Here is a 25,899-nt window from a genome sequence, read left to right as displayed (position 1 = left end):
GATGTGCACTGCCTCCATGAGTTGTCTGCACCAACGTTTGCTGAAATCTTATTTATTCTCTCTAAAATAAGGTAGTAATAATCTCATTGTGATGTCCTCCTTTACATTGAGGAAGTCAGGAATTGAAAATGGCCATGTTTCAGCTCTGCAAATTCAAAGCTAATGCAGGATTATTCTTTCTCTTAATACAAATTTAATGACAATATCGATCTCATTTATAGTAGTGCACTTCCATGTCGGGTAACATATTTATTTGCTCAGACATGATGGTCTTTTGTAAATAAGCCTAATCTTAACTGTGGCAGGTATCTGAGCTATATAGCCTCCCTCCTTTTTTTTTAATGTGAACACAATATTCGTATGTGAAATGGTATGATACCTTTCCATTCTAGTGCCGTTATTTTTTTTCAGTCTCTAATGTGATGCAGAGCTCTGAGGAGAAGTATGGCTTGTCTTGCTTTCTTGTTTTAAGACATTGGTCTGCAATTTTAAAAGCCTGCCTGTCTGGCAGTTTGTCATGAATACAACAGAAGATTCCTTTTATGTTGAGTTCTTAATTATTACTTTTTATATATAACTACTACTTCGACTTGCACTTACTCTTTGGAAATTCATCATTACTGGCTTGTACGCTCTATAGAACCAAAATCTCACGGAAGCTTGATATGAGTGGCACTATTAGGTGAGTGAAAGGATTTTTCACGAGTCTCATGTTGAATGTACAATTCTTGCTCTTTTTCATTCTTAAAAAATTCCTTCAGGCTGTGAATGTCAGTTTATGACACTGCCTTTCATCTGCTGTAGAGATTGGTGACTCTTAGAAATAGTAGATTTGGGGTAAACATATTTTTGAAAACAACTATGTTTATTAATATTTAGAAATATTAAATGTGCAGTTTAAAATGCAGTATTACTACAGACAAAGCTTTGCATTGACCTTTAGATCTGAATTCCTTTGTTTTGTATGTATGCTTACGTGTATTTTGGTTTTAGGCAGTAGAATCTGTTTTTGTAATTTTGGAAGGGGGCTTAACTTTTGCTTGTGCTAAATTCAATTCCAAAATCTTTCAGAAAGGTATTTTGTATTTCCAGTGAAATAAATTTCTGTAGCATAAGAATTCACATGACTGCAGGAATCATCGTATAAGGTTCAAACAAATTAAAAATAGAAATCAAGCTTTATTTCAAGTAATAATGTATTTAGGAATTGTCTTTATACAGGTAAATGGTTGCAGTTTTGTGACAAGAACAGCTATACCTACAGACTTGATCAGGGTACAGTACTGCAAATTGAACTGTATTACTAATAAAGAATACTAAAAACCTCGAACAGTTCATTTTGAACAGAAACTGTGTTGTTGACTAATACTTTATTTTGCATGCTGTGCTCTGTATCTGCATTGCTTGTCATTGAATATTGTTTACCTTTAAACTTGAAATGCAAAATGTTTTACTACTTGTACTAAGGCTAATGTTACAAAGCAGAACTTGCAGAACGCTTCATGCTTATGAGATGTGAATTATACTAACAAAGGAGGTTGCCATGACAATAAGATCTTCAGTGCTGTACTATATGTTAATGTTCTACGGTGCCTTTTGATACAGAATTTGATATTCGAGTTTACTTATCTTTATAAAGCATAAAAAATGGTATGTTAAGGAACTTGGATTAATTTAGGAAGAAGAATTTGGAGTTGGAGAGATTTGTTCAGAGCATGGAATGCAACACTCTCTGGTGCAACTAAAGGTGATGGAGAATGAATTGGCTGAGAAACAACAAGAGATTGAAGAGCTAAACAGAGAGCTAGAAGAAATGAGGGCAGCATATGGTACAGAAGGATTGCAACAGGTATAATTACCTTATGTTGCTTTCTGCTTGCTACTCGGTTATGTGCAAAAATGCAAAGTGTCACCTGAAAGAATTTACTCTTAAGGGCAGATGTTCAGAATGCAGTCAGTGTGTGATATAGAATTATGTGTAATTTCTTTTAATCATATACCATGTGTTCTATTATTTGAGTGGCATTTTCATTGTGTGTCCTTTCTATATTTTGTGACTAAAATTTCAGCGTTCTTTGCAGTGACTTTCTTTGACTCTGAAATGGGAAGATGATTTTCTTGAAGAAAAGTCCTAATTCTTCTTGTATTCTGCAAATACTCCATTTTTTAGTATCTTCTTGTTCCTCAAAGATATAAAATAAAAATAAAAATAAATAAGGTTTTACTTTTTAAGGAATGGTATTGCTGAGTTGATCCTTGAACTAAAAAGCTGTTTGTTTCTCTTTGGTTTGTTTTGGTCAGACTTCACAATCTGAAATTACAGGGCCACTGTACCAAGATGTTCTAAGAGACATTGAATAACTTGCAATTGCGTGGAAGTATTTCTCTAGTTAGAAATACCATTGGCGTATAACATTAGATTTTAAAGTGAAGAATATAAAATATTTTTTCTTCCAGTTTAAGCAAGTTCTACATTCTTTAAAGTCAGTGCTATGTCATGCTTCATGTCTTTAGTTTCTCCTTTAATTTGAATTCAGATCATCATGGTATGCCTGCCTTTGCTTTGCAGAGTTCTACAGAACACAAAAATTGTTTTAAAATTGAGTCATTTTCACCTTCATTATTGCTGCGCAGTTATAATTTTCTGCTGTTTCCATTTGTACTTTATCTGTGAAAATGGATGTCATGTTTTCCACTACACTGAAGTAATCTTTGAGTGGTCACCTTGCAGGTTTATCATTTCTTTGTCTGTTGGTGAATCCCTGGTGTTGTCTTTTAAGTCAGACTTAGCTTCTAATTATCCATTGTGTCCATTGTGCTAAGTGTAATATTCATAATTACAGCATACTAAAGAACATAATGTAATTTTAGTTTCAAACAATCATGTTAGTAGCAAAACTACTGTTAGTTTTGCATGAGAAAGATTAAAGTGGAGATGTTTACATTTTTAAATGACCATGACTACTATTATAAAAAAAAAGTTAAAAATCTGTTAAAATATTTTGCAGTACAATAATGTTTAAAATTGTTTTTAGCTGCAGCATGTTCTTCATGATAGTGGTACAGTGCGTAATATCCCTGCTGACAAATGCATACAGTGTATCTTTCAGAAGAAGCAAAGAATTTTTATAAGGAGAGCTGCAAAAGACACATTGTGTACATTATCTCTGCCTGTTTGTTAAAATAAAATGGCAGAATAAAAGAAATTGAAAGGGAACATATAACAGTGGGTAGATATGACAGATAAATTTTTAAATTTCTTTGAGCAGATGCAAGAGGAAAGAGGACACACTTAAGTACCTGATCTATTCCTAAATTTTCTTTATTATAACAAGCATCTGGTATTTCCACTACATCTGTGCCTTTTAAGTTAGGAATTCCGCACAGTGTTCTGAAAAGAACTTCAAAAGGTTTTTCTTGAATTTTCATAGTTCAGCATGTTTAAAGGCCTCTTCCTTTGTATGTCCCATTGAAAAATGTCTCTATCCTCTAAATCAGTAAGCTGTATCTGGAGGTATTATAATTTTACTTCAAGGATTGGCATATGATCTGGAGAAACTTCTTTTTGAGAGCATAGTAAACTAAGTAGTTGCAGAAGGCAATGGGTGATTTGAGAAATTTTCAAAGCATAGAGATGAAGCATGTACTAGCCTTGTCAAATTGACAAAGTGACTTGAAAGTGAATAACATATCTGTTCATGTACTTAAATACAGTTCCAATTTTTATTGTAGGATTTCTAACTACCTGGATTTTGTTACCAAACAAAAACAAAAACAAAAAACCTTGCAAAAGAATTTTTTCCTGTCCTTTTATAATTTCTTCATCACTACAAATTACAAAAGATGAATCTATTAAGTACATTGCATCAGATGTGCGACTTGAGCTAATTTTCTCTTGCAGTTATATGAGTAAGTTCTGCAATGTAAGATATTGAACAGCCTCTCTTTTATACCTTTAATAAAATGAATGCAATTTATTGCACCTTTAGTGGGAAGTGGCATAGCTTGCATTTATTGTGGGAAAAGTATGTGGACCTGAATAGTTGGGCAAAATTGCTGATACTTTATAATTAAGTACCTGGACTACCTTTGTGATGGTTTGTTTACGTGGCCATTCTCTCTAGTTCTAAAGCAAATTCTAAATTTAACTTCTCAAAATCTCAGATTTTGTCTTTTGATGAGTGTGTTCATGGAGAATTTGTGCACTGCTGAATGAGGATAAACAAATGTTTCTGAAATACTTACGTGTAAGAGTTTGGGAAAACAAATTCCCTGGTATGTCTATGTGACATCTTTTTAGTAGAGTGGTAAGGGAACAGATATTCCTGCTTAACAAGAATAAGCTGTTTTTTCTATCTATGGGTTTGATGTGTATTACTAGTTTAAATTTTATCTTTCATAGCTGCAAGAATTTGAAGCTGCTATCAAAAAAAGAGATGATATCATCACTCAGCTTACCACTAACCTACAGCAGGCACGGAAGGAAAAGGATGAAACTATGAGGGAGTTCTTAGAGCTAACAGAGCAAAGCCAAAAACTGCAAATCCAGTTTCAACATGTAAGTTAGAGCACTAGCAAGTTTATTTGGTTTTGAAAATTGGTGTCACTTTGGAGGATACATAAATAGCTGATTCCTGCAGAAGCAAAATTTTGTGATTTTGTGTTTTTGGAGACTTGGTTCCTTGCTATAGATCTGCAGTCAGCTTAACAGTCCTACAGTCATCATTATAGAAGATATAAAATAATAGAGATGAGTCTGTTTTCTCTTTCTCTTTAGTAATAGCTGCCTATAAATAGTGAATGATGACAGTTATCTTAGGGAGAAAAAGCTCATGTAATTACTGTTCTTAAAGTTTTGGACTGAAATCCAACCTGTTACCTTTCCAATCAAAACAGCCAGCCAGCTTTGGTGTGTCACTGTTTAATGCTCCAGTCCTATATTTTTGGATAAAATCTGCCTCTTGTGGTGTTCATTCCTTTTAATTACCAAATTGATTAATTCTTTTAATAAGTTAAAGTTGGATTTGGGGAACAGTAATTACGAGTAGTTTGTCTTGCCATTTGAGACTTTTCTGAAACACTGCAGTTCTGTGCTAATTCATTGTAAAATAATTTCATATTAAATATTTTTGTTGATTGTAATAGTATTTCAGTTCTTTGCAAGAGACTTCCTAAAATGTTAGGATTATGTTCGTGTTTATGAGTTGTAATAAGAAAGTGAAAATCATAGCTGTCTCTGTAATCAAACTGCTTCTTGTAATCTTGATTTATATTTATTTTTTAATATATACAAGTTACAAGCAAGTGAAGCTCTAAGGAACACCAGCCACAGTTGCACAGCTGCTGATTTATTGCAAGCCAAGCAACAGATACTTTCTCATCAGCAACAGCTAGAAGATCAAGAATGTCTGCTGAAGAATTACCAAAAGAAAAATGAAGAATTTGAAGTTCAGATAACACATCTTCAAGGCATGATCAAAACATATGAAATGGTATGTTCCTTACCAGAAATGTGCCTTTGCTATTCTGTTTCCTTTTCATGATTTTGTAGTCTTAGTGAAATTTTTTTGGCCCTTTGAAAGACCCACATGTATTAACATACATATTATTTACTTAGAATTTTCAGCTTAAGTGCTTATGTCAACAATATATATTGCATTTTTAAAAACTGCAAAATATTTACAAGAATTATTGAAACTATACAACATTAAAATGCCTTTATTAAATGACATTTTGTTAGAAAAAATTTAAAAGAACTTGCATAAACAGTCTTCTGGCATGTGGAATTAATTTCTTATATACATTAATATTGTCCACAATTGAAAGCTGAGAAGTAGCTAGAAATTAAAAGTGAGAAAAAAGCAAAGCTTTCAGGAAATTGTGCAAAATTGGTTTTGGAATAACATAGCACAACTGGAAAAAAAAATGGAAATGATTTTTTCATATGTTTGTTTTTGTTGGGATTTTTTTTTTTTTGCATATGGAGGGAAAAAGTCACATATCCCAAATGAACAGAAACCCTTCCAGAGAAGGCAATAAATAATTAATTTAGTTTTTATAAATGATCTCTAGCCAAAGATATTATCAAGAAGGACGTAATGGTTCAATAGCTAAGTGTATACATGTTCCAGCGTGTCCAGACACAAACTATAAACTAAAATTGTTTTTGCTCCTTTTTTAAGGAAAAGCAAAGAAATGAGGAAGAAGATATGAATAAACTACAAGAAAAAGAGGCATTAGTGGAAGAACTGGAAGCAAAACTTAAACAAGAAGAAAAAAAGTCAATTCAGCTTAAGGAAAAATTATCAGATGTCAGTAAATTGCATGAAGAATTAAAAGAACAAATTTCACTAAAGAACCTGGAGATAAGTAATATGAGAATTGAACTTACCACCTACAAACAGAAAGAAAGACAATGTTCTGATGAAATAAAACAATTAATGGGAACTGTGGAAGAACTACAGAAACGATGTTATAAAGACAGCCAGTCTGAAGCTGACATTGTGCAAAGAATGGAATTAGAAACACAGAGGAGACTGGCACAACTTCAGGCTGAATTAGATGAAATGCATGGCCAGCAGATAGTACAAATGAAGCAAGAATTAATTAAGCAGCATGCAATGGAAATTGAACAACGTCTTGCGCAACAAAAAGTAGAATTGGAGAAAACTTCAAGTCTATGTTTGAGTGATAATGTTAATAAAGATCAAATGCATTTAATGAATATTAAAATTAATGAACTGAATGTGAAATTGCAAGATGCTGATAATGAAAGGGAAAAAATAAAGCAAGAACTGTCACAACAGATGAAAGTCATTTCAGCAGAGAAGTCTCTTCAGCAAACTAAAATTGAAGATCTTCTCCAAGAGCTGAATTTTTCAAGGGAGCAGGTTCAAAGAGCCAAACAAACTATAATGGATATGGAATGTAGGTTGAATGAAGCTGAAAAATATCAGTTTGTGATTGAAGATCTAAAATCTCAGCTGACTTCTGCCTCAGAATTTAGAAAGGAATTGGAACTAAAACATGAGGCAGAAGTCACAAATTACAAAATCAAACTTGAAATGCTGGAAAGAGAGAAGGATGCGGTTTTGGACAGGATGGCAGAATCTCAAGAAGCAGAATTAGAGAGACTGAGGACAAAGCTTTTGTTTAGTCATGAAGAGGAGCTTTCCAGACTTAAAGAAGACTTACAAAAAGAGCACATGGTGAACATCGAAAGCCTTAAAGACAATTTGAATATGCACCATAAGCAGCAGTTGGATGGAGTGAAAAAAGAAATGAGTCAAAAGATAGAAGCCATGCAGCTTGAAAAGGACAATTTAATCACAAAGCAAAACCAGTTGGTATTTGAGATTTCAAAGCTTAAAGATTTACAGCAGTCTATTGTAAATTCTAAATCTGAAGAAATGGCACTTCAGATCTATGAACTGCAGAAAGAAATTGAAGTGCTTAGGCAAGAAGAAAAAGAAAAAGGTAGTCTTGAACAAGAAATTCAAGAGCTGCAGCTTAAAACTGAATTGATGCAGAAACAAATGAGGGAGACAGAAGATAGCCTTCAAAACAAATGTAGTGAACTTGAAACACAGAATAATCTTCTTCAAGGGGAAAACAAAACTCTTGAAGAGAAATTAAAAAGTATGTTAGTAATCTCTGAAGAAAATGCCATTTTGAATGACAGTGTGAGTTCTAAGTCAGAAAATTTGGATGTGCAAAAAAGAATAGAAAACTTGATTACTGAAAATGAGCAACTTAAGAAACAAAATATTCAACTCCAAGAAGATACTGAAAGGCAGAAGAGTGCATTTTTGTCTACTGAGAAAGAACTTGAAGCTAATAACAAAGGGCTGCAGAAAGAATGTGAAAGTCTTCTGAAGGCAAAGAATGTGTTAGAAGAGAACATGAATAAGCTGGAAGCTGAATATAAAATTAAACTTAAAGCTTTGAGTGAAGAACTTCACCATCTGCAAAGCAGTAGACCAGTTTTATTTAAAAGTAGAACTTCCAGTTTTGAGGAGAGAAACGAAAAAAGGGTGTTTAAGGCAGACACTCCTGAAGCTGGAGAAGTTGTTGAGAAAGATGCAACAGAACTTATGGAAAAGCTTGAAGTTACCCAGCGTGAGAAACTGGAATTATCCCTGAGACTTTCCGATCTTTCCGAACAGCTGAAGTCAAAGCATAGTGAAGTTTGTCATTTAAGTGAAACAGTTAAATCCTTAAAAGATGAGAAAGACAAAGTTCTAGCAAAATGCAAAGAACTAGAATGTATAATTAGCCATGCTAAGAGAGAAAATGTTAGTAATACTGAACCTAAGACAAAGTGCTTTAAAGGAAAAGGTCGAGAGACTGCTACTACAGCGTATGAAAGTAGAAATAAAACATCTCCAAACAATGAAGTTGTTGAAGGAATAAATGTAAGAGAAAATCGGGGCTCGGGTAAAGCTATCTGTCATCAGGTTACAGAAGTACAGGAAGTTCAGCAAGTGTTGAAACCAGAACAGCCAGCTTTTGTAGAACATTTGCATGAAATGACAGACGGACTGACAGGTGAAACATCATTAATAGCCATTACACAGACTGAAAATAATAATCTTCAGCAGCAAGTGAATACATTAAAATCAGAACAGGTATGTTATGTAAAACTGTGGAGAGAGAATCATTTACCTATGGTAACTTTTAGGAGCTTGCCTTTGGAAACTTGTACCATATTTTTCCTTTTAACTGCTTTAAAATGCATGTGAAAAATTATGAGTACGTGTCAGAGTGGCTCATAGTTTTAAGTTACTGTATGAATGACTGGACCTATGAATTTTGTGGTCAGTATGTAGAAGGATGCTATTTTTCGGTGGAAGAAATATCTTTCAATTACATTCAATTAAATCAACAACAGCAAAGCAATAGGGAGGAGGAGACATCTAGAGCACTTCATCTTTTGATGTAGCACGGAATTACCTGTGATGAAAACTTAGTCAAAACACATTTCTTTCATCTATGATTAGCTTTTCAGCTCTTTAAGTACTCTGGTAAACAACACATAGAGAGATAGAAACTCTTGACTTTTTCAGTTATCTTTTATCAGACTTGCCAAATAGTAATATTCCTGTATCAGATTTCTTGTATATGTATGGTTATCACTTCTTAAGTAATGTGTCCAGTTCTGAGTGTGAAGGGAGATGTGCATTTTTAAAGGACATGGGAAAATGATCCTAACTGAAGTTTGTTGTTCGATTAAGTCAAAATAGCCTGGTTCTCCACTGAGATTTCCAAAAACATAAAGGCCAAGCCTTCCTTGTGATATCAGCTTTTAGTCTGCAAGCACTGTTAGTCTTGCTGGAGCAGTTTAGGTCATTTAGGAATCTGTTCTACCCAAAGTATTTAACAACACCAGTGTCCATTGTAGCAGGAGCTAGTTTTCAACCACTCCAGTCTGTAGAATAGAATAACATAACTTGGAAGGGACATCTGGAAATCATCTGGTCCAGACCCTACTCAAAGCAGGGCTGGCTTTGTTTAGTCATTTTTTAAGATTTTCGTGTGTTTGCTACATTTGTTCTTATCCACAGATAGAATGAGGTAACATAGCAGACTGATCAAGTTGATGTGTATACTACTTAAGATTCTTCTTTTCCATTTCATTTAGTTTCATTGGAAATCTAAGCAGTCTCCTGTTTGGCAGTTATCATGCCACCTGCAAGTAAGGTGCCATAGAAAACAAAAGTACAGGTTTCAAATGTGATTTTCTGTAGTAATTCCATAGAAAATAATCTGCACTCAATACATACAAGTTCTCAGCCATAGAGCAACTGTGAGGAAGTAGTTTGTGTCTCAATATGAAGTGCAGTGTGTAAAGATTTATTGTTACTTGCAACTTTCTTGCCCAAGACAGAAACTGAAGCATTTAGTGTTTTGTTATTTGTCTTTTTATTGTTATTATTACTTTATTATTATAAGTTGAAAAAAGTGTCTCAACTACTTTGTAACAGTTCAAGTTTCCAAAATGTGCATATTTAAAATTGCTTAATATGTAACATATATGCAGCATTCCATTGAACAAGTATTAATTTCAGAAATTTACCAAGACTGGACATTCTTGTATTCTTTTTTTTTTTTTTTTTTTTGCATTCTTTATAAAGTGTGCATTTTTATTTAAAGGCTGATTTACAGCTACAAATGGAAGCACAGCGCATTTGCCTTTCCCTGGTTTATTCAGCTCATGTAGACCAGGTCCGTGAGCACCTGAAAGCAGAAAAAGAGAGTGAACTTTGCAGTCTTAAAGAGGAGCTTCTACGTAGTCATTTACAAGAGATGAATGATCTTAAAAAAGTTCATCAAATGGAGCTCCAGACCATGAAAATACAACCAGCAGGTAACTTGAGAAAATTACAAGAGTGTAGCTCATGATAGGAAATATAGATAGTGTCTTTAAGATAAAATTAACACAAGAGTTTGGGGAGAAGGAGCACGTGTCTGTCCAGTAAATTATTTTCAAATAACATTTTACAGCGTTTTTTTGTCATAGTATTTCCCTATTATAAATGGTCTGTTACTGAGTATATTTAAAGAAAGGATAAAAAGAATATAAAAAATAGGAATAGAAAGTATTACAGCTCATGTTTTGGTATTTGTATTAGATCAGTTAATTGCAAGGAATGATGTAATATTCACCTTTACATTTGTATTATTTACTACAATATTAAACAAATATGCCATTGAAAATATTTTTAAGCTTGTTTCATTCAGTGGTCTTTAAATTTGTGGATTGGCTTCCTGCCCTATTAAGTAAGGTTTTTTGATACTACTTTCAGGAACATTGTTCTTTGCCTTTTTTCCTCTGTGGGATTCTATGCTATCAGATTTATTTTCTGTCACTCCATTATTTGCCCTTGTGCAATTTTTTTGCATAGTAAGTTCTTTGCTCTCTTGTATTTTTGAGTAATATTTGATATTTCTAGAGTTCATTGACACATGAAGCCATTTGAAGAATTGTTGTGCACCAAGTGTTTAAAAATAATAACCTTAATTATTTGTATTTGTAGATGATGAAGTCTCATCTTCTCAGAGACTTATAGAAAAGCTGAATGAAGCTGTAACTGAGGAATGCTCTAGGCTCACACAGGTAAGATTTAAAAGCTTTTTTTTAGTCTAACACTTGAAAATGAAGAATTATGTATATACAGTGAGTCATCTTGTTTTTCTGCATGATCTTTAACCTGCTCTAGCTGACCCTGCTTTGTGCATCATCTTTAACAGGTTTTCTGTGCAGCTTTTCTTTTTGCCTTGATCTCTGAATACAAATCGATCTTCTAAAATGATGTTGCAAAGGTTTTTGCATTAACTGTTTCATGTCCTTCTGCAGCAATTCTTCTTATGCTTAGTCTTAATCTTCAGTGCAGTGTTTTTCAGTAACTAAGTATGTAATCAAAAGTTGAAGATTCTTTTTGCGTTTACCAGGTACCAATTATAGTATTTTTTTCGTGTTTTTTGATACATTATTAAACAATTCTTCACTTTTTTTCTATGTTTCATTTCTTGTTCAGATTTTCTGTGATAGTTGGAATAAAAAATCTTCAACTGTGATAGAAGCTGATGATAGGGAACGGGATGTTTTCAGTAGGCCTGCTGCTGAGAAGGAAAATATGGAATTAATAAGACACAGTGGTCAAATTCAAGGTAATGGCATTGTACTATCAAACTGGTTAAACAAACATTGATTTCAAGTATTTCAAACTAGCAATTATGTCACTGTTTGTTCAGATGCTAATTTAGCTATTAATAGGTGCACAAATAACTACTTTAAAGATTTCCTCACTATTCTGAACAACTTTTCTTATGAATATTTCCTTGTGCTGTTTTTATAGTGAAAATTGGTGAAAAAAGTGATTATGTTTTTCTTCTTCTTATGTAGAAGCTAGCAGTTCTACCAAAAAAATTGCTAATACCAACACTATGTAGAAAAAGTACATTCTAAAACTCGGAGGTGCCCCCATTTGTTTCAGTGTGTTATCTATATTGAATAACTTTTCAGCAAAGAACTTGTAAATAATACATTGTATTAAGATTTATGATACAATGTTCATTGTCTTTTGCTCTAATTCCCTGACGATTGTTTAACTTAGCTATGCAAGAACATATGGAAGGACTTCTGCATAAGATACTGGCAGAATACAGTAGGCTAAGAAAACTTCAATCAGAGTTGATGAAGGATTGTAAACAGGTAAAGTTTTTATAGTATTGCAGTCTATAGGCCTTTAATTTGTATTGTTCCGTGAATTCCTCTTGAAATGAAAGAATGTATTTGAAATCGTGCTCATGCATTCTGGTTGAATGACATAGCAATGGATTGGTGAAATAAATTGGAGAAGACTGCTGCCTGTGTACCAGAATCACAGAATGACCTGAGTCAGAAGGTTTGTCTCTTCCAACCCCTGCAGAAAGCAGAGTCAGCTTAAGCAGGCTTCCTAAGACAATATTCTGTTGAGTTTTGAGCATTTCTAAGGATGGGATGGGAACCACACAACTCCAGTGGGCGACCTTCTTTTCTCCAGGCTACCGAGCTCTCTCAGACTCTCATTATAAAACATTACTCCAAGCTCCTCACCTCCTTTATGGCCCTCTGCTGAACTTCTTTTCTCTCGCGCTAGAGAGCACAGCAGTGGAATAGGGAAATACCAGCTCCCTCATCTTCACGGCAGTGCTCTAATGCAACCTAGGGGGCTGCTGGACTTTTGTCTTATTAGAGCATTGCTGGCTTCTGTTTAACTTGCTGTTCACAAAGGACCCGAGTTCACTGACCTTTCGTATATGTCTATAATACAGTTAATATTTTTTGCATGATTGCTGTGCAAATTACTGTCTTTTGTATTGACTTGATTATTTCTTAGGTCAAAGAACCGTGGCTGTCATCTTCAGAACCTGAAAGAAGAAAAGAAGAGGAACCTAACAGTCTGGAAACAAGAAAGGAATCTTTGCGGGCCTCTTCACACAGTCTAATGGGTAAAAAGATGCATATGATGTTTTTCATATATACGTATTCAAAGAGAGCAAGAGAAGAGAGAATGACTAACCTTTAACTGACTCTTAGTTTACAACAACTTGAATCATGTCAGAGCTTTTTGCAAATTTTACAGTATGATGCCATTCTTTTCTTAAATCTCTAAAATTTAATGGAATTGCTTTCTATGAAACAGTTTTGGTTTGTTCTTGTTCAGTTTTCCACAGTTAGAGTTCTTTTACTCTTAAGAAATAACAGGAGAGGGAGGTTTTGTTTAATTTTGCAAAATGGAAGACTAAGTTACCTACTATGGAAAAAAATTAATATGAATAAATTTTTAACTGGTGTAATTGTTCAGTAGCATCACTGTTAAGAGATTGGGATGGGAATGAATTTATACTATTATAATTTTTTTCCCTTTTCCATATTCAAATAATCTGCATATAGATCCTAAAATTCATGAGCACTGTTGGAAGGAGATGGAGAATGTTAAAACACAACTTGAAGAACAACACGCTCAAGCAGTGGAGCACCTCAGGTCTTATTTCCAGCAACAGCTGAAAGAAAGTGAAGAGAGGTACACAGCAGAGATTGTGCATTTACAGGATAAGCTTCGGAGTGATGAGGTATCCTCTGACTGCACAAGGTATAATCAGTTCTTTAATGCTTACAACTTTGTACTCCGTACAGACAGAAGTGCTCCAAATAACTGCTCATGTAAAGCTATGTATTTTACTTTGAAGTTTGAGAAATTATTTATAAACACATCACTCACAGTCTTTTGTTCTTTCAAGAGATGTTGATTGCTGCCAAGAAATTACATAAACATTGTGAACAACATAGTGCAGCATTTAGAACTAAAAAATATTGTAAAATGTGTTGTATTGTACCTTTATAGTGAATAGAGGGAGTTCTGTTCATTGGAATAGTATATAAGCATCACTTCATATATATGAACATTTTAACTGTAAGTTCAAAACTTCCAACTCAGTAGGCTGCTGAAAACTTGACCACCCTTGAAGCTCGAGGCACTGTAGTTGGCTTTACGCTGTACCATATGTACTCCAGCATAGCTGTGTGGAATCGGTAGTGTTGGAGAATATATAGCAATAAAGTTTGTGGCAGAATTGAGGTCACCTTAGCAGGTTCTGGCTTTCACCAAGTCATGGGCCATAGGACAAGCTCATCAGCCTCTTCCTGGCCCTGGCCAGTATGGCCATTCCAACCTGAAAGAAGTAATGTTCCTTGGGGGGAATCCTGACAACTTCAAAGCCTGTTGTTGATGATGATTCTTTGACTAGAATCAGTGGGTGTGTTTAGGGAGTGGTGGGTGCTTTTGATTTTGATCTGTTCAGCGTCCTCTCTTGTTTGTTGCTTTTCAGTTGTTTCATTTAATGTACTCCAAATCCGTTCAGTATTTATGCATTTTTCATTTCTCTTGCTGTACTTTTATTTGAGAGAGAACTGTCAGTGTTTGTTTGTCAGCCAGTGCCTGGCTGTAAAGGGAAAACAAAGAGTCACAGTAGCAATAAGAGATGTTACTTAGGAGGGAGGAGAAGCTGTTTATATTTTTCTACAAGTTGTCGATTATTTTATACACTTACCACAGCAGTCTTTTAAAAAGGCCTAAGGACTAAGGTAAGATGAATTCTTAGAAGCTGAGACAAATGAAGATAAAAATGTTTTCCTTCAACCATTAAAACTCAAACAGCTCCTTTTCCCTTACTGTAAGAGTATCTTACAATATCTTACTTCAGTTATTTCTGTTCTCCTGTCTTACAAACAGTGTTCTTTTCATTCCTTAAAATATATTTCTGGTCTTCATTAAGTTTAACGGATGCTAAAAATATTGGGTTAGTTTTTGTAGCTAAAAATGGAAAAGATCATAAAATTATCATTTTGGACTCCCATTTCAGGATTCTTTAACTCAGATTTGAGCAAAAGAAAAGTGAAAAGCTTTTTGACCAAGTGTAGATGAAGACTGTAAATCTCACAGGCAACAGTTACTTTCTAATAAGCTGTTTTCCACCCTCTTAGCAAGCTTTTCGTTCCTTTGTGCTAGCAAATCACAGAGATTTTTCTAGTTTGATACTGTATCTTACCCTTTTGACAACATATTCTGTTAAGTCCTTTTCAGTATGATAGTGAAAGGAGAACTGCAGTTTTCATATGTGTTTTGTTTTGTCTTTTTTTTTTTTTTTTTTTTACTGCAGCATTAAATATATTTCGACATGTTGATATTTAAATATAAACTGAATCATACTGGATTTCTTACTGTTTTCATGTGTACTCCATTTCTTACTGAGTCATTTGAGTGACGGATCAAATCCTAATGATTCAAGCAGGCACTGTAGTATTCACTTTAATTTTGTAGTCACTGGGTACTACATGTTCTCAACTAGCTGTAAAACAGTTGTTTGGGTGGCGTTGGCAAAACTGATGTTAAGAAGTCTTTTATTGATGGAGTCTGATGTATGGAAGGAGATGAAATATGAAGTAAGAGTATATGAAATTAATGATGAGGGGAGAGAGATGTTGTGAAGAAAATATTTGCACTTGTTGGTCTTTGAATCTGCATGGTGCATATGCACATTCATATAGGTGCATATTTGAATGGAAGAAAAAATAATGCATACTGAAACATTTATTTTATTTTAAACCCTGCCCTCTCTGCTTCTTTTACTTTCTTAGTATATCCCCAAATTCACAAATAAAGGTAAAAGAGTCCTTCAGGAAAGTGAAGTGCGCTGAAAATCCTCATCAGCAGAGAGAAGATGCAGCATTGGAGGTACCATATAACTCAGTTGACAATTAATAACAGTGGATATAATTTAGATGCTATGGGCTATCAGATGAAATTGAAATATTGACTAACATTTGATAGTAATAAAATAATTATCTCAGTACTATGTTCTGCACTTGACTGCCCACATTAGGGAAAATAAAAAAAGAAATCTTGCAAAAAAAGACTTCTAGAAATTATAAGACATAAACTTGCTTTATTGGTCCTGTCTTTTCCATTTTAATTTTTATTTTGTATTGATTCTCTGAAACAAAATTTTTTGGATTGGACTGCTTCTCATAAAAGTGGAAAAATGTTGGTGTTCAAAGATTTCTTCAGGTTTTTTTAAAATATGGACACTTTTCTTTAAAGGCTACTCATGGAAAAAATATTTAAGTGAAATCCCAATACTTTTTAAGTATAGACTGCACAATTTAGAAGAAACTGTGGAAAAAAACAGTCCCAAAGATCTTAGAAACCAAATGCAAATGGAAGAGACTCCATACATTCCTTCTCTAGTATTGCTTTAAACCTTGCTCAGAAATTCTCCACTTTGAGATATAGTGATGTTGTTTTCTGCTGTGATTTCTCCCTTGATTTCTCTGCATTTTGATAGTTCAAATAGTGCTAGAAAATCAGTTCTTTCAAACTCAACTTCTAAAATTATTTTGGCACAGAAATGTGTGTGTGGGGGGGGGAGGGGGGATCCTTTACCCTTTCTTTTATTTTGTGGTACAAAATTCTGTTGTTTCTATGAAATAGGGATGAGCTGATTGAGGGAAAAATAATCTCTTGAAGCATTTAAAATCATGAAATAAAAATGCAAATACACAATTTGAGATTTCCTGTTTGTTTTTTTGTTTTTTTACAGCTCGCTAATGAAATTGAAATGAAAAATGATCAGGATGTTGTACAATTGCTAGAAAAACAGTACCAGGAAAGATTAGAAGAAGAAATAGCAAAGGTATTGCTTTTATTTTGTTACTTCAAAATATGCTTTAAAATACTGGCACTTTTATTTATTGTTCCTGATAGTTGACAGAGTTGGAATATTGTATGCTAAATTCAGTTTTTCCTTTTTTTAATCAAAGATTTGATTCCTTCTGATTCTGAATATGAAAGTCTTTTTAATAAGCTTTCTGAAACATTTTGGTTGTGTGGGTCTTTTGGGATTTTTGGTTTGTTTCTTTGTATGTGTTTGTTTGTTCTTTACTATGGAATTCATTCACTGTGTTCAGTGTGTCCAACAACCCTATTGTTTGGTTTCATGGCTTTTCATTTGTACCCAGCCATCCTTCGACGGGTGCCCTGTTCCTACCACATAATATATGTTCATGTGCAGGGTGGTGTTTTCTTTTAAAACTCCAACGAATACAGATGACACGCAGCCGTTCTCATTACTTTTATTTATTTAGAAAATCCCAAGGCTTAGGGAGTGGGTTTCTTGCTACTTTCAGGCTTCACAGCTGGTCAATTCAAAATATGTTAACAGTTTCACATATTTTCTGATCATATTTAGTTGTGCATTTTAGTGTTTGGTGTAAAATGCATAGTTTTTATTGGATCTAGTGACTTTCCTTAGGCTTTATAGATAAAAGTATATTAAATCGTTGTGGATTTACTCATTATTTGATTCCCAAAGGCATTTTCACTTCCTTTTGGAATGAATTATCTCTGCTTTTTATGCATTTATGCCAGTGTGATGACATAAAAACAAAATAATTAAATTAGTATTAATTAAAAACTGGTGAAAAGTAAGAGAATGGTTCTTCAAAAGGTTTGTGATCAGAGTTCAGAAAAATGTTGTAGATGATGACATTAATTTAATCAATCCAAATTTCTAGAGTAAAAGTTTCATCTATCTCATTTGCTATCCTAAATTAGCAAAGAGGTGCTTACGTGATAGAAAATGGGTTATTTGTATTAAATGGAGATGCTTAGCAATGAAAAACTTACTAATGTGATGTAACTGAAACTGCAACTTTATAGTACTTGTAGAAGTTTCCTTCTGGTCAAGTAAATACTTGTGCTGAGTATCAAGCATAAGGCTCTGCTGCCCAAAATCAGTGTCAGCGGAATATTTATGGATGATGCTTGGATGGATAGAGAAAGCTTAGAATGGCTGCATTTCTCTGACTCACCTTATAGATTCTAGACTATTTTATATTATGGATGTATTATAATATCTGTATTCTTTTACCTTTGTATTTGCTTCTATTTAAGAAATAATAAAATCATAGATCAGAACTTTTAGTACTTGTATTTATATTATTGATGGTAAACAGGGAGATGTCTTCTGCGGAAAGAGATACTGTGAAGTATAAATTAATGCATATTTTTCTTATTTCTTCAGGTAATTGTGTCAATGAGTGTAGCATTTGCCAAACAGAGTGAATTATCAAGAATTGCGAGACAGAAGAAAGAAGAAACACAAGCACAAATTGTGCATCAACAGGGAATGCATTCTGAAATGAAAAGGGAACGTAGAATAGAAGAGGTTGATGGCCCTCTCAAGAAAGAAACAGAAAAATGCGAACATGAAGAACTGAAATCACTTTGCAAGGAACTCAGTGAAGAGTCTGGTGAGATAGGCTTGCTTAGAGAACAGCTTCATTCTAACACCAAGTCTGATTATGTGTTGGGACAGACCACACATGAATCAGTGACTGCTGAAGGGCTTTTCTCCCATATCCAAGGGCATATGGCAGAAGAAACATTGGTGAGTTTAAAAAAAGATAGGTGAAGTATAATAATATATTTGAATAACATATTTGAATATAGTTCCATTTCAATGTGAAGGCACCAAAGAAAGAAATTAAGATTCAAATTGGAATGTTTTCTTTTGCCTTTAAAAGGGATGACAACTTTAGGTCTCAAATTATCTACCTTTGTTTCAATAATCTACCACATTATGATAGCATTCTGCTATGCTGTGAGGAAGGGAATTCCCACTGACTGTGGGAAAACAGGTTCTTCTATTTTTTGTTAAAACTGTATTGCAAGCAGTAAATGATATAAAGACCTTTTAAGCTGTTGTTTTCTACTGCCTGTGCATGGAATAGATTAAAGATCGTGTTTTGAAGAGTTAGAGTCCCTTGTGATAAAGAATATAATCTGAAAACAAAAATTATGAAAGTAATATGTAAATATTACTGAATCTCATGTTAAGCATTTCAGAAATATGAGTTGAAGGAAAAGATCTATAATAAATATGTTAAAAGTAGCCTCTTATTTAATCCTGGTGTACTTTTGCTCTTTATTGAATTTGGCACCAGCTAGAGCAAAAACTTACTCTTTCAAATTTGTGTAACAGTTAAATATTTGACTCCTGTATTATCTTGATAGTGAATATGTCGGGAATTATAATGTTCCTGATTTGTATGATGCTATTCTCTCAAACTTCTGTTGCAGTACACACACACGCTCTCACTCACTCACTCCCTCACAAACGTATATGTCTGCCACGTCAGCTAAAAAGCTTTTTGAAAAGCTTTTTTTAAATGGAGAATGCAGGCTTTCCAAGAAACAGGCAAGAAGTTAATGCCTTAGCAATATCTATTTTAATTTGTGAAAGTATTTTCTAAAATGTATTTAAAATCTTTCCTAGTATCTGTCTTTGGACATGCAATGTTAAAATAATTAATAATATTTCAGTGCAACAATGTGATGGCAGCGTCAGACATGGAAACATCAAGTCAGCTGTTGATATATGAGGAACGCTTGGAAGATATGCGTCAGGAACTGGTCCGGCAGTATCAGGAGCATCAGCAAGCAACAGAATTACTGAGACAAGGCCATATGCAGCAAATGGAACGTCAGAAGGAAAATCAAGAGCAACTTTTAGCAGAGCTTGAGAGTCTTAAAGTGCAATTAGCCGAGGTAATGTGGTACCTGACACAATGAACTAACAATGGTTTAGCCAACCAACCTCACCGCTCAGGTTTATTTAATACTTACGTATCTATTCACACACATCTTTAATGTAGGCATGCACACACGTACATGTCTGTGCTTATGTATACACACATACACATATATGCCACATTCCAATTACGTGGCCCTGTGCAGGATGCAGGTTAGCAAGCACATCAACGGAGCCCCCAGTCACAGCTGGAAATACTACTGAATGCTGTAGTTTTTCTCATATCCACTTGAAGTTGTAACTTCAACATATCTGCATCTTCCTGCAGAGCTCTCTTCCCCACCACCCATTTTCCTTTTTCCTTCTTTTGGCATTAGTGTAATTGTTTTGAGGGCTGTGAAACACAAACCTGGTTGTTTAGGAGAACACGGACTTTCAGTAGTGACTTTGGCTAGTCTGGTTTCTAGCTAATGTGTCATGCTCCTTCCATCACTTTTTTTTTTCCTTTTCCCCTAGTCAGCTCAATTTTATAGAACAGAGGTTTGTTCACTGTTTTTCTGCAGCATCACCTGCTGCTTCTTTAATAAAAAAAATTTGTTTTGCTTGAATGGAGCAAGGCTTTGGAAGCTGGCAGGAATTTCTAAGCATATTTGTGTGCCAACAAATGCCAAAGACATCCTGGATGGGGAAGTCATTTCAAGTAGGACAAAGTGCTTTGGCAATCTTTTTTTTTTTTTTATCATAAACAATGAAGTTCTTATGGATTATGTTAGAATGAAATGAAATCAGTGTGATTTGGTGGGAAACACTGCTGCATTTCTTTGCCTTTGAATACTGTATCTAATTCAAAGTCTACAGCAGATATGGTAATGGAACTCATTAAGCTCATTAATTTATCTTAGTAATTGAGTCTTCAAAAAAAAAAACATCACTTACAGACTTGTCTTCAAATCCTTGAAGATTGACAAATTGAAAGGCCAAATAAGCCTGAATTCAGAAGAATTTTTCTTGCTCTAATTTATTTCCAAAACTGTAATGTTACATATGGAAATAATAATCCGTGTATTCTAAAATTCTTTAATTTCACTGTGGAGTGAAACTTTGTTTCCTTCAGATTTTACCCAAACTGTTCTGCTTAATTTTGGGATCAAGGAGCTTGGGAAACTAGAGTGCAAGTCACTCGTATTCTGGTTATCTGGTTCTTGTACAGTGACAGTTATCAGTTCTTCTCACCTACTTTATAGATGTTTTTGTATCATTTATCCTGGTAATATTTCCTTTTAATATATATACACATTAGCCTTTATCTCTGTGCTGATTTGCAGCTGCATCATTTGTCTGGGGTAGTAAACTGAAGGAAAATATTACAACTTGTGCTGTTAGCTTTTCTCTGTTTTTTTTTTGTGTGTGTCAAAGATGTTTACATGCATAAGAACTGCACTGGAATTTATACATCACTTTTAAGCCTTGAACACTTCCAGCAATTCTAAAAAAACATGTGTAGGCTTTTTAAAAGAACTTATTTTCATGTTTTTTTCTCTGTTGTTCAGTGTATGTACGATGGCACGTGACATTTAGATGTTAAACTTCCAGTTTACATTGTGACCACCTTATTTCATAAAGAGCACAGAAATTGTAGGAAAATCTTAAATAAGCTATAAGATACCGAAAGTACTATTGGCTGAGTTTAGTTCTAGAAAGCTTTCAGCCTCCTTGTAGCCATTTAAAGAAATTGACTGAATTTTCACTGTGCAAAATATGTAAAAAATTAGAAGTGACAGGACTCCCTGGTACTCAGAAGCTTAAAAACTAATCTGTGCCACTTCTTTCTTAGCGCGTCTCAATGGAGAATGACAACCTGGCTGCAGAAAGAGAGAGAATGCTTTTGGAAGAACTGAAATCGTTGAGACAACATCCTGTTCCTGGAAAAGAGAGGCTCTTCCATGAGCTACAGAACAGCAGCACGCAAACAGAGGTGAGTGTGGACTTTGGCTTTGTTGGCAGCTGTGACAAATAAAACTAATAAGATTTGCTTTTACTGCAACTGTTTTTGATGTAATATAGTTTCCTAAAAAATATAGGGTACTTCTTGAATGGAGCAAGTTTAAGAACTGTTAGAGTTTAAGGTACTGGTAGACATAGTTTCTACTTCAGGGCAGCAGAAGCAAGTTTAGCAGCTTGTAGGTGGGGATTAATATAGCTGTTTGCTCAGGTAAGTTCATATTCATATTGCTATAGCAACAACAACTGAAAGCACAAGGGCTGTTTAATCAGCATAACAAAGTGCTTTCTAATACACCCTGCCTTGGACTTCCTGTTTTGTTTTCATTTGTTTTAGTTTAACTTTTTCTGCCTGGGAAAAGTGTTTCTTGATTTGTGCTTTCATGCAAAAATTATTAATGGCACACAGCTGATTTCAGGTGTAAATTTCATATTTTACTGCTTCTTGGAAGAATATGTGTTTTCTGGCATGACAGGATTTCTCTCTATTTTGTCTTCTCTCCCTCTGCAAAAACTTGCTCAGAATGAAAATGAAAACCAAAATGATGTGAGAGAGGAAATCTCTAAGGATGAAGATGAAGAAAGAAAGCCGGATGAAGTATCTTCAGCTCTGCTTTCTAAAGAAAGGTGCTTAGAACTGTTAATTAAGAAAATACTCCTTAAAAAAAAGAAAATCTTGCTCTGAAGTTAATGATATTTATAAGCTTTATTGTGATGGAAGTTCATGATAACGGTACTTTTTGATTTTAAATAAGTATATTTCTAAGTTTACAGACTTAAGATGAAACAAAATTTTGTTTTATAAAGCCTGGTTTTCTAATGCATTGAGAATTAATCAAATTTTAGTTTTACTATGTCTTTCCTGTATAGAATAATAATTTCTGCGGAAGTGTATACATAACACATTGTATTTTATATATATAAAATTCATATTAATTATGCAATTATTGTATATGATAATACATTTTGCGTATTCTGTAACTTCTGTAATCTACGTAGATGAGCAATCTATAGTTGTCATCTTGAAAAAAGAGTAAGTTTTAAATGAATACCAGGCAAAGGTGAATCTCTGACCACTTTAAAAGAAAATCTAGAAAAAATCTAAGAATATAAGTATAAAAAATATAAGTGATGGAAGTACATATCTTTATTTTTAAAAAACCGTCTTTTAACACAAATGTGCTTTTTAATGTTTGTGTATATTATCTGTTTTTCAGTCCTAAAGAAATCTTTATTTTATTGATTCCATTCTAATTTTTCCTAGTTGCAATGGTTTGTAAAGGGATAACACTTCCATTGAAAACAGAGGAAAATGAAATGTCTGATTAATTTCTGTCTGGCAGGCATGTTTATCAGAAGGCTAATGAGAAACTCATGAAGATTCTTTTGGAAGTTGTTAAGACGACTGTGGCCATGGAAGAAACAATTGGTCGCCATGTTCTTGTGTTACTGGATAGGTCTGGGAAAGTCCAGCCTTCCAAACCAGCTGGGTGGGACACAGAGGCAGAGGATTCTGTAAAACCTACTATCCGTGTGGGATATGAAAAAGGTACTTACTGGATGATTTTCTGTTTCATAACAATTTGCGTTTGCTGTTCTTTGATTTTTTTTTGAGTATGACCCAGACGCTTATGACTCATATCCAGTGTCCTTTTGCAAAGCCTGCAACAGAATGGGAAAGTGATTGAGATGTAGAAAAATAAATATGTTCCTGTTGAGGAAGGCAAAGAATAAGAGAATGAAAAGTAGCTTCATGTATCTTTTACCAACATGACACCTTCTTCTCTATGCATGTGGGAATGGGAGCTAGTTTCAAAGGCTGTATCTCTGCTAATACAGGTAGCGTATAGAGAGCATCTGGCATGGGATGCCTGTATTTAAGCTTGTGCACTTCCTTAGCCTCCTATAAATACGTTGGTGGCATGCAAACAGCCTTTTGGAAACAGTTCTGGGAACTTTCTGACTGCCAAGCCTTGCCCATCATCTGTTTGGAATAGTGCTGGTTGGCAGGAGCCTATAGGAGCATTTGTTTGCTTATTAGTAACTAAGAACTTTCCCAGATTCGCTCCCAGGTTTCCCAGAACTGCTTAGTTTGCTGTGATTATAGTAAGATATTGTCTGTTTATTTCTCTTTTGGGCAAGAATAAGAACTCTGTTGTACTGTCGTTTAGGTACCCATGATAAAAGGAGCCAGTATAAGGATGCATGTATTCATCCTGGGTCTTAGGGATCTGCAATGTGCAGCAGATCAGTTCAGGGGAAAACACATGATATATCTGGTTTTGTTTGGAAGTTTAACTAGTGTGAATGCAAAAGAACCTGTAAGGCAAATACTATATTTCATTATTAAGAAAACGTGCTACAGAGTAATAATACAAATGGTAAATAAAGACAAACTTTATCTCTTTCATTCAGAGGATAGATTATTAAATATTACTAATTCCTTTTACCTGTAAATGTAGGTCACATTAAGCTTGGAGGCAAGTTAAGAAAGGATGTATGACTTGAAGCACAGTGGCATCTCTTTCAGTTGATGTCTCTAACAGTTATCTGCAGTGAAATGTGTATAGCTGCTATCTAAGGATTCTTGAACTTTTTAAGTTAAAAGCATTTTTACTTCTATAGTACTGTTGTAATCCTCATAACTTCTATTTTCTATTTGCTGTATTTAATTGTGAGGAAAATTAACATACTTTTTGAAAACCCAGATTTTTGAGGCTCTGCCTTTTTTTTCCCCACATTTTGGATTGGGCAACTAAGCTTCTGTCCTAAATTTTTGGTACTTGCCCAAGTACTAGAATTGAAAGAATCACTTTATTCAAAAGTGAGTGCATTTCCATTTTACTTTGGAATGGGAAATGAAGTGGGTATAGTTTGCTTATGTTGAAACAATTTATAGTATCTTCAGCCATAGCCAGCTGCCTGTCTTCCACACTGTCTCTTAGCCAAATAATAGCAATAACAATGGCCAAGGTCAAAGTTTATCACTTCCTACTGTAATACAAGGTGGTCTTTAAATTTATATGAATTGCATTTTAGACTTCAACTTTTTGTATGGAAAATAACAGTTTATAAATTTTTTTTGTATTCTTTGTGCTCTCATTGTGTAGTGTAACAAGCATTGGGATTTTCACACTTACTTTGCTCAAAGAAATAGATATGTGTTCCAGTTATGAAATAAGTGATTAGAGGTCATCACAGTTCTATTTGTTGAGTTGTTATCTGGTGTATTCACTGATGCTATTTCCTAGTTATATCATGCCTATTAGAGCACTTTCTGCTGTTTTCTCCCACATTCTCATTTGCTGTGAATATTGCTCCCTGTTTTCAGAGGAAAGTATGTAACTCTGTACAAAGGGCTGACACGTCATTACTGCCCTTTGCTCTGCACACTCATGCACACTGCACACTATGTGCTTTCGCTTTTTGCCTGCTCCTCCACAGCAATGTGTATACTTGTCACAAATTGTTGTCAGTAACATTTCTTAGTAGGGATTGTTTGTATTACATACACGTGGGAGAACACAGAAGACTACCTTTCTTTGATATATTGGGTGGGCAGAATATAATACTGTGCCTTCATAATACTGTTATCTAAATGCACTACAGACCCTGTTCTTTTGAAGATTTCTGATGAAAGTGTACTTTCTTAAACAAAAGGGAAATGTATTCAATTCCACTGGCAATGAAGGTCTACTTCATCATTGTCAATACTCTTATGTTTGCTATTAATGGGTTTTAAAACTGCACCTAAGGATTCACTGTTATTTTTACAGAACAATTTGTCCGTTATTGTGGTTCCCCCTTAGCACAGAGCTGCACTGGGCTATCAGCTGTCTACATACCTGTTGTGTATTACAATATCTTTTTAATGATCAGAAATAATGATGCAGAAGTGAAAAAAAAAAAGCAAAAAAAACCCCAAAGAGTAAGGATTAAAGGAGACTCAAATCAGCAGTGGTTGTAATGAGTGAATGTAGAGTGTGTAACTGACTTCTGATGTAGTATTTGCAGTTTATTTTTTTCTCTCTCTTTCAAAACATCTCAACAGCATTCTTCCTGTGCTTGTAGTTCTGCCAGTCAGCTCAGATAACCCTTCTAGTTACTTTGCTGTTTCATCAGCTGAAGTATTCAATTCTACTTTAAATAGAAGTATTCTGCTTGTGCTCTCAGGGCTCATGCTGCTCATTTTCAATACTCCCACAGAATGGCCGAAAAGAACATGATCTCTTAAGAAAATGTACCTTTGTTTTCTGGAAGATA

At 34.3% G+C, this 25,899-nt stretch overlaps 1 protein-coding gene across 1 annotated transcript in view; it reads left to right on the top strand.

The window, feature by feature from the left end:
- AKAP9 (A-kinase anchoring protein 9) overlaps window positions 1-25,899 on the top strand; it is a gene marked incomplete at its 3' end in the record, with an annotated part of 100,078 nt that overhangs the window by 34,904 nt on the left and 39,275 nt on the right. Inside the window, exons 4-21 of the mRNA XM_079538353.1 lie at window positions 1,222-1,275; window positions 1,679-1,849; window positions 4,403-4,558; window positions 5,295-5,492; window positions 6,183-8,627; window positions 10,153-10,366; window positions 11,037-11,116; window positions 11,538-11,670; window positions 12,117-12,214; window positions 12,882-12,993; window positions 13,439-13,637; window positions 15,683-15,779; window positions 16,645-16,737; window positions 18,127-18,492; window positions 19,428-19,652; window positions 21,470-21,610; window positions 22,160-22,263; window positions 22,980-23,185. Coding sequence (XP_079394479.1) covers window positions 1,222-1,275; window positions 1,679-1,849; window positions 4,403-4,558; window positions 5,295-5,492; window positions 6,183-8,627; window positions 10,153-10,366; window positions 11,037-11,116; window positions 11,538-11,670; window positions 12,117-12,214; window positions 12,882-12,993; window positions 13,439-13,637; window positions 15,683-15,779; window positions 16,645-16,737; window positions 18,127-18,492; window positions 19,428-19,652; window positions 21,470-21,610; window positions 22,160-22,263; window positions 22,980-23,185 — 5,092 coding nt within the window. The remainder of the gene's footprint in view (window positions 1-1,221; window positions 1,276-1,678; window positions 1,850-4,402; window positions 4,559-5,294; window positions 5,493-6,182; window positions 8,628-10,152; window positions 10,367-11,036; window positions 11,117-11,537; window positions 11,671-12,116; window positions 12,215-12,881; window positions 12,994-13,438; window positions 13,638-15,682; window positions 15,780-16,644; window positions 16,738-18,126; window positions 18,493-19,427; window positions 19,653-21,469; window positions 21,611-22,159; window positions 22,264-22,979; window positions 23,186-25,899) is intronic.

Source organism: Tetrao urogallus, assembly GCF_951394365.1.
Source record: "Tetrao urogallus genome assembly, chromosome: 7".
NCBI lineage: Eukaryota > Metazoa > Chordata > Aves > Galliformes > Phasianidae > Tetrao > Tetrao urogallus.
The sequence above is the reverse complement of the archived record's forward strand: the minus strand, read 5'-3'. Positions and strand labels throughout refer to the sequence as shown.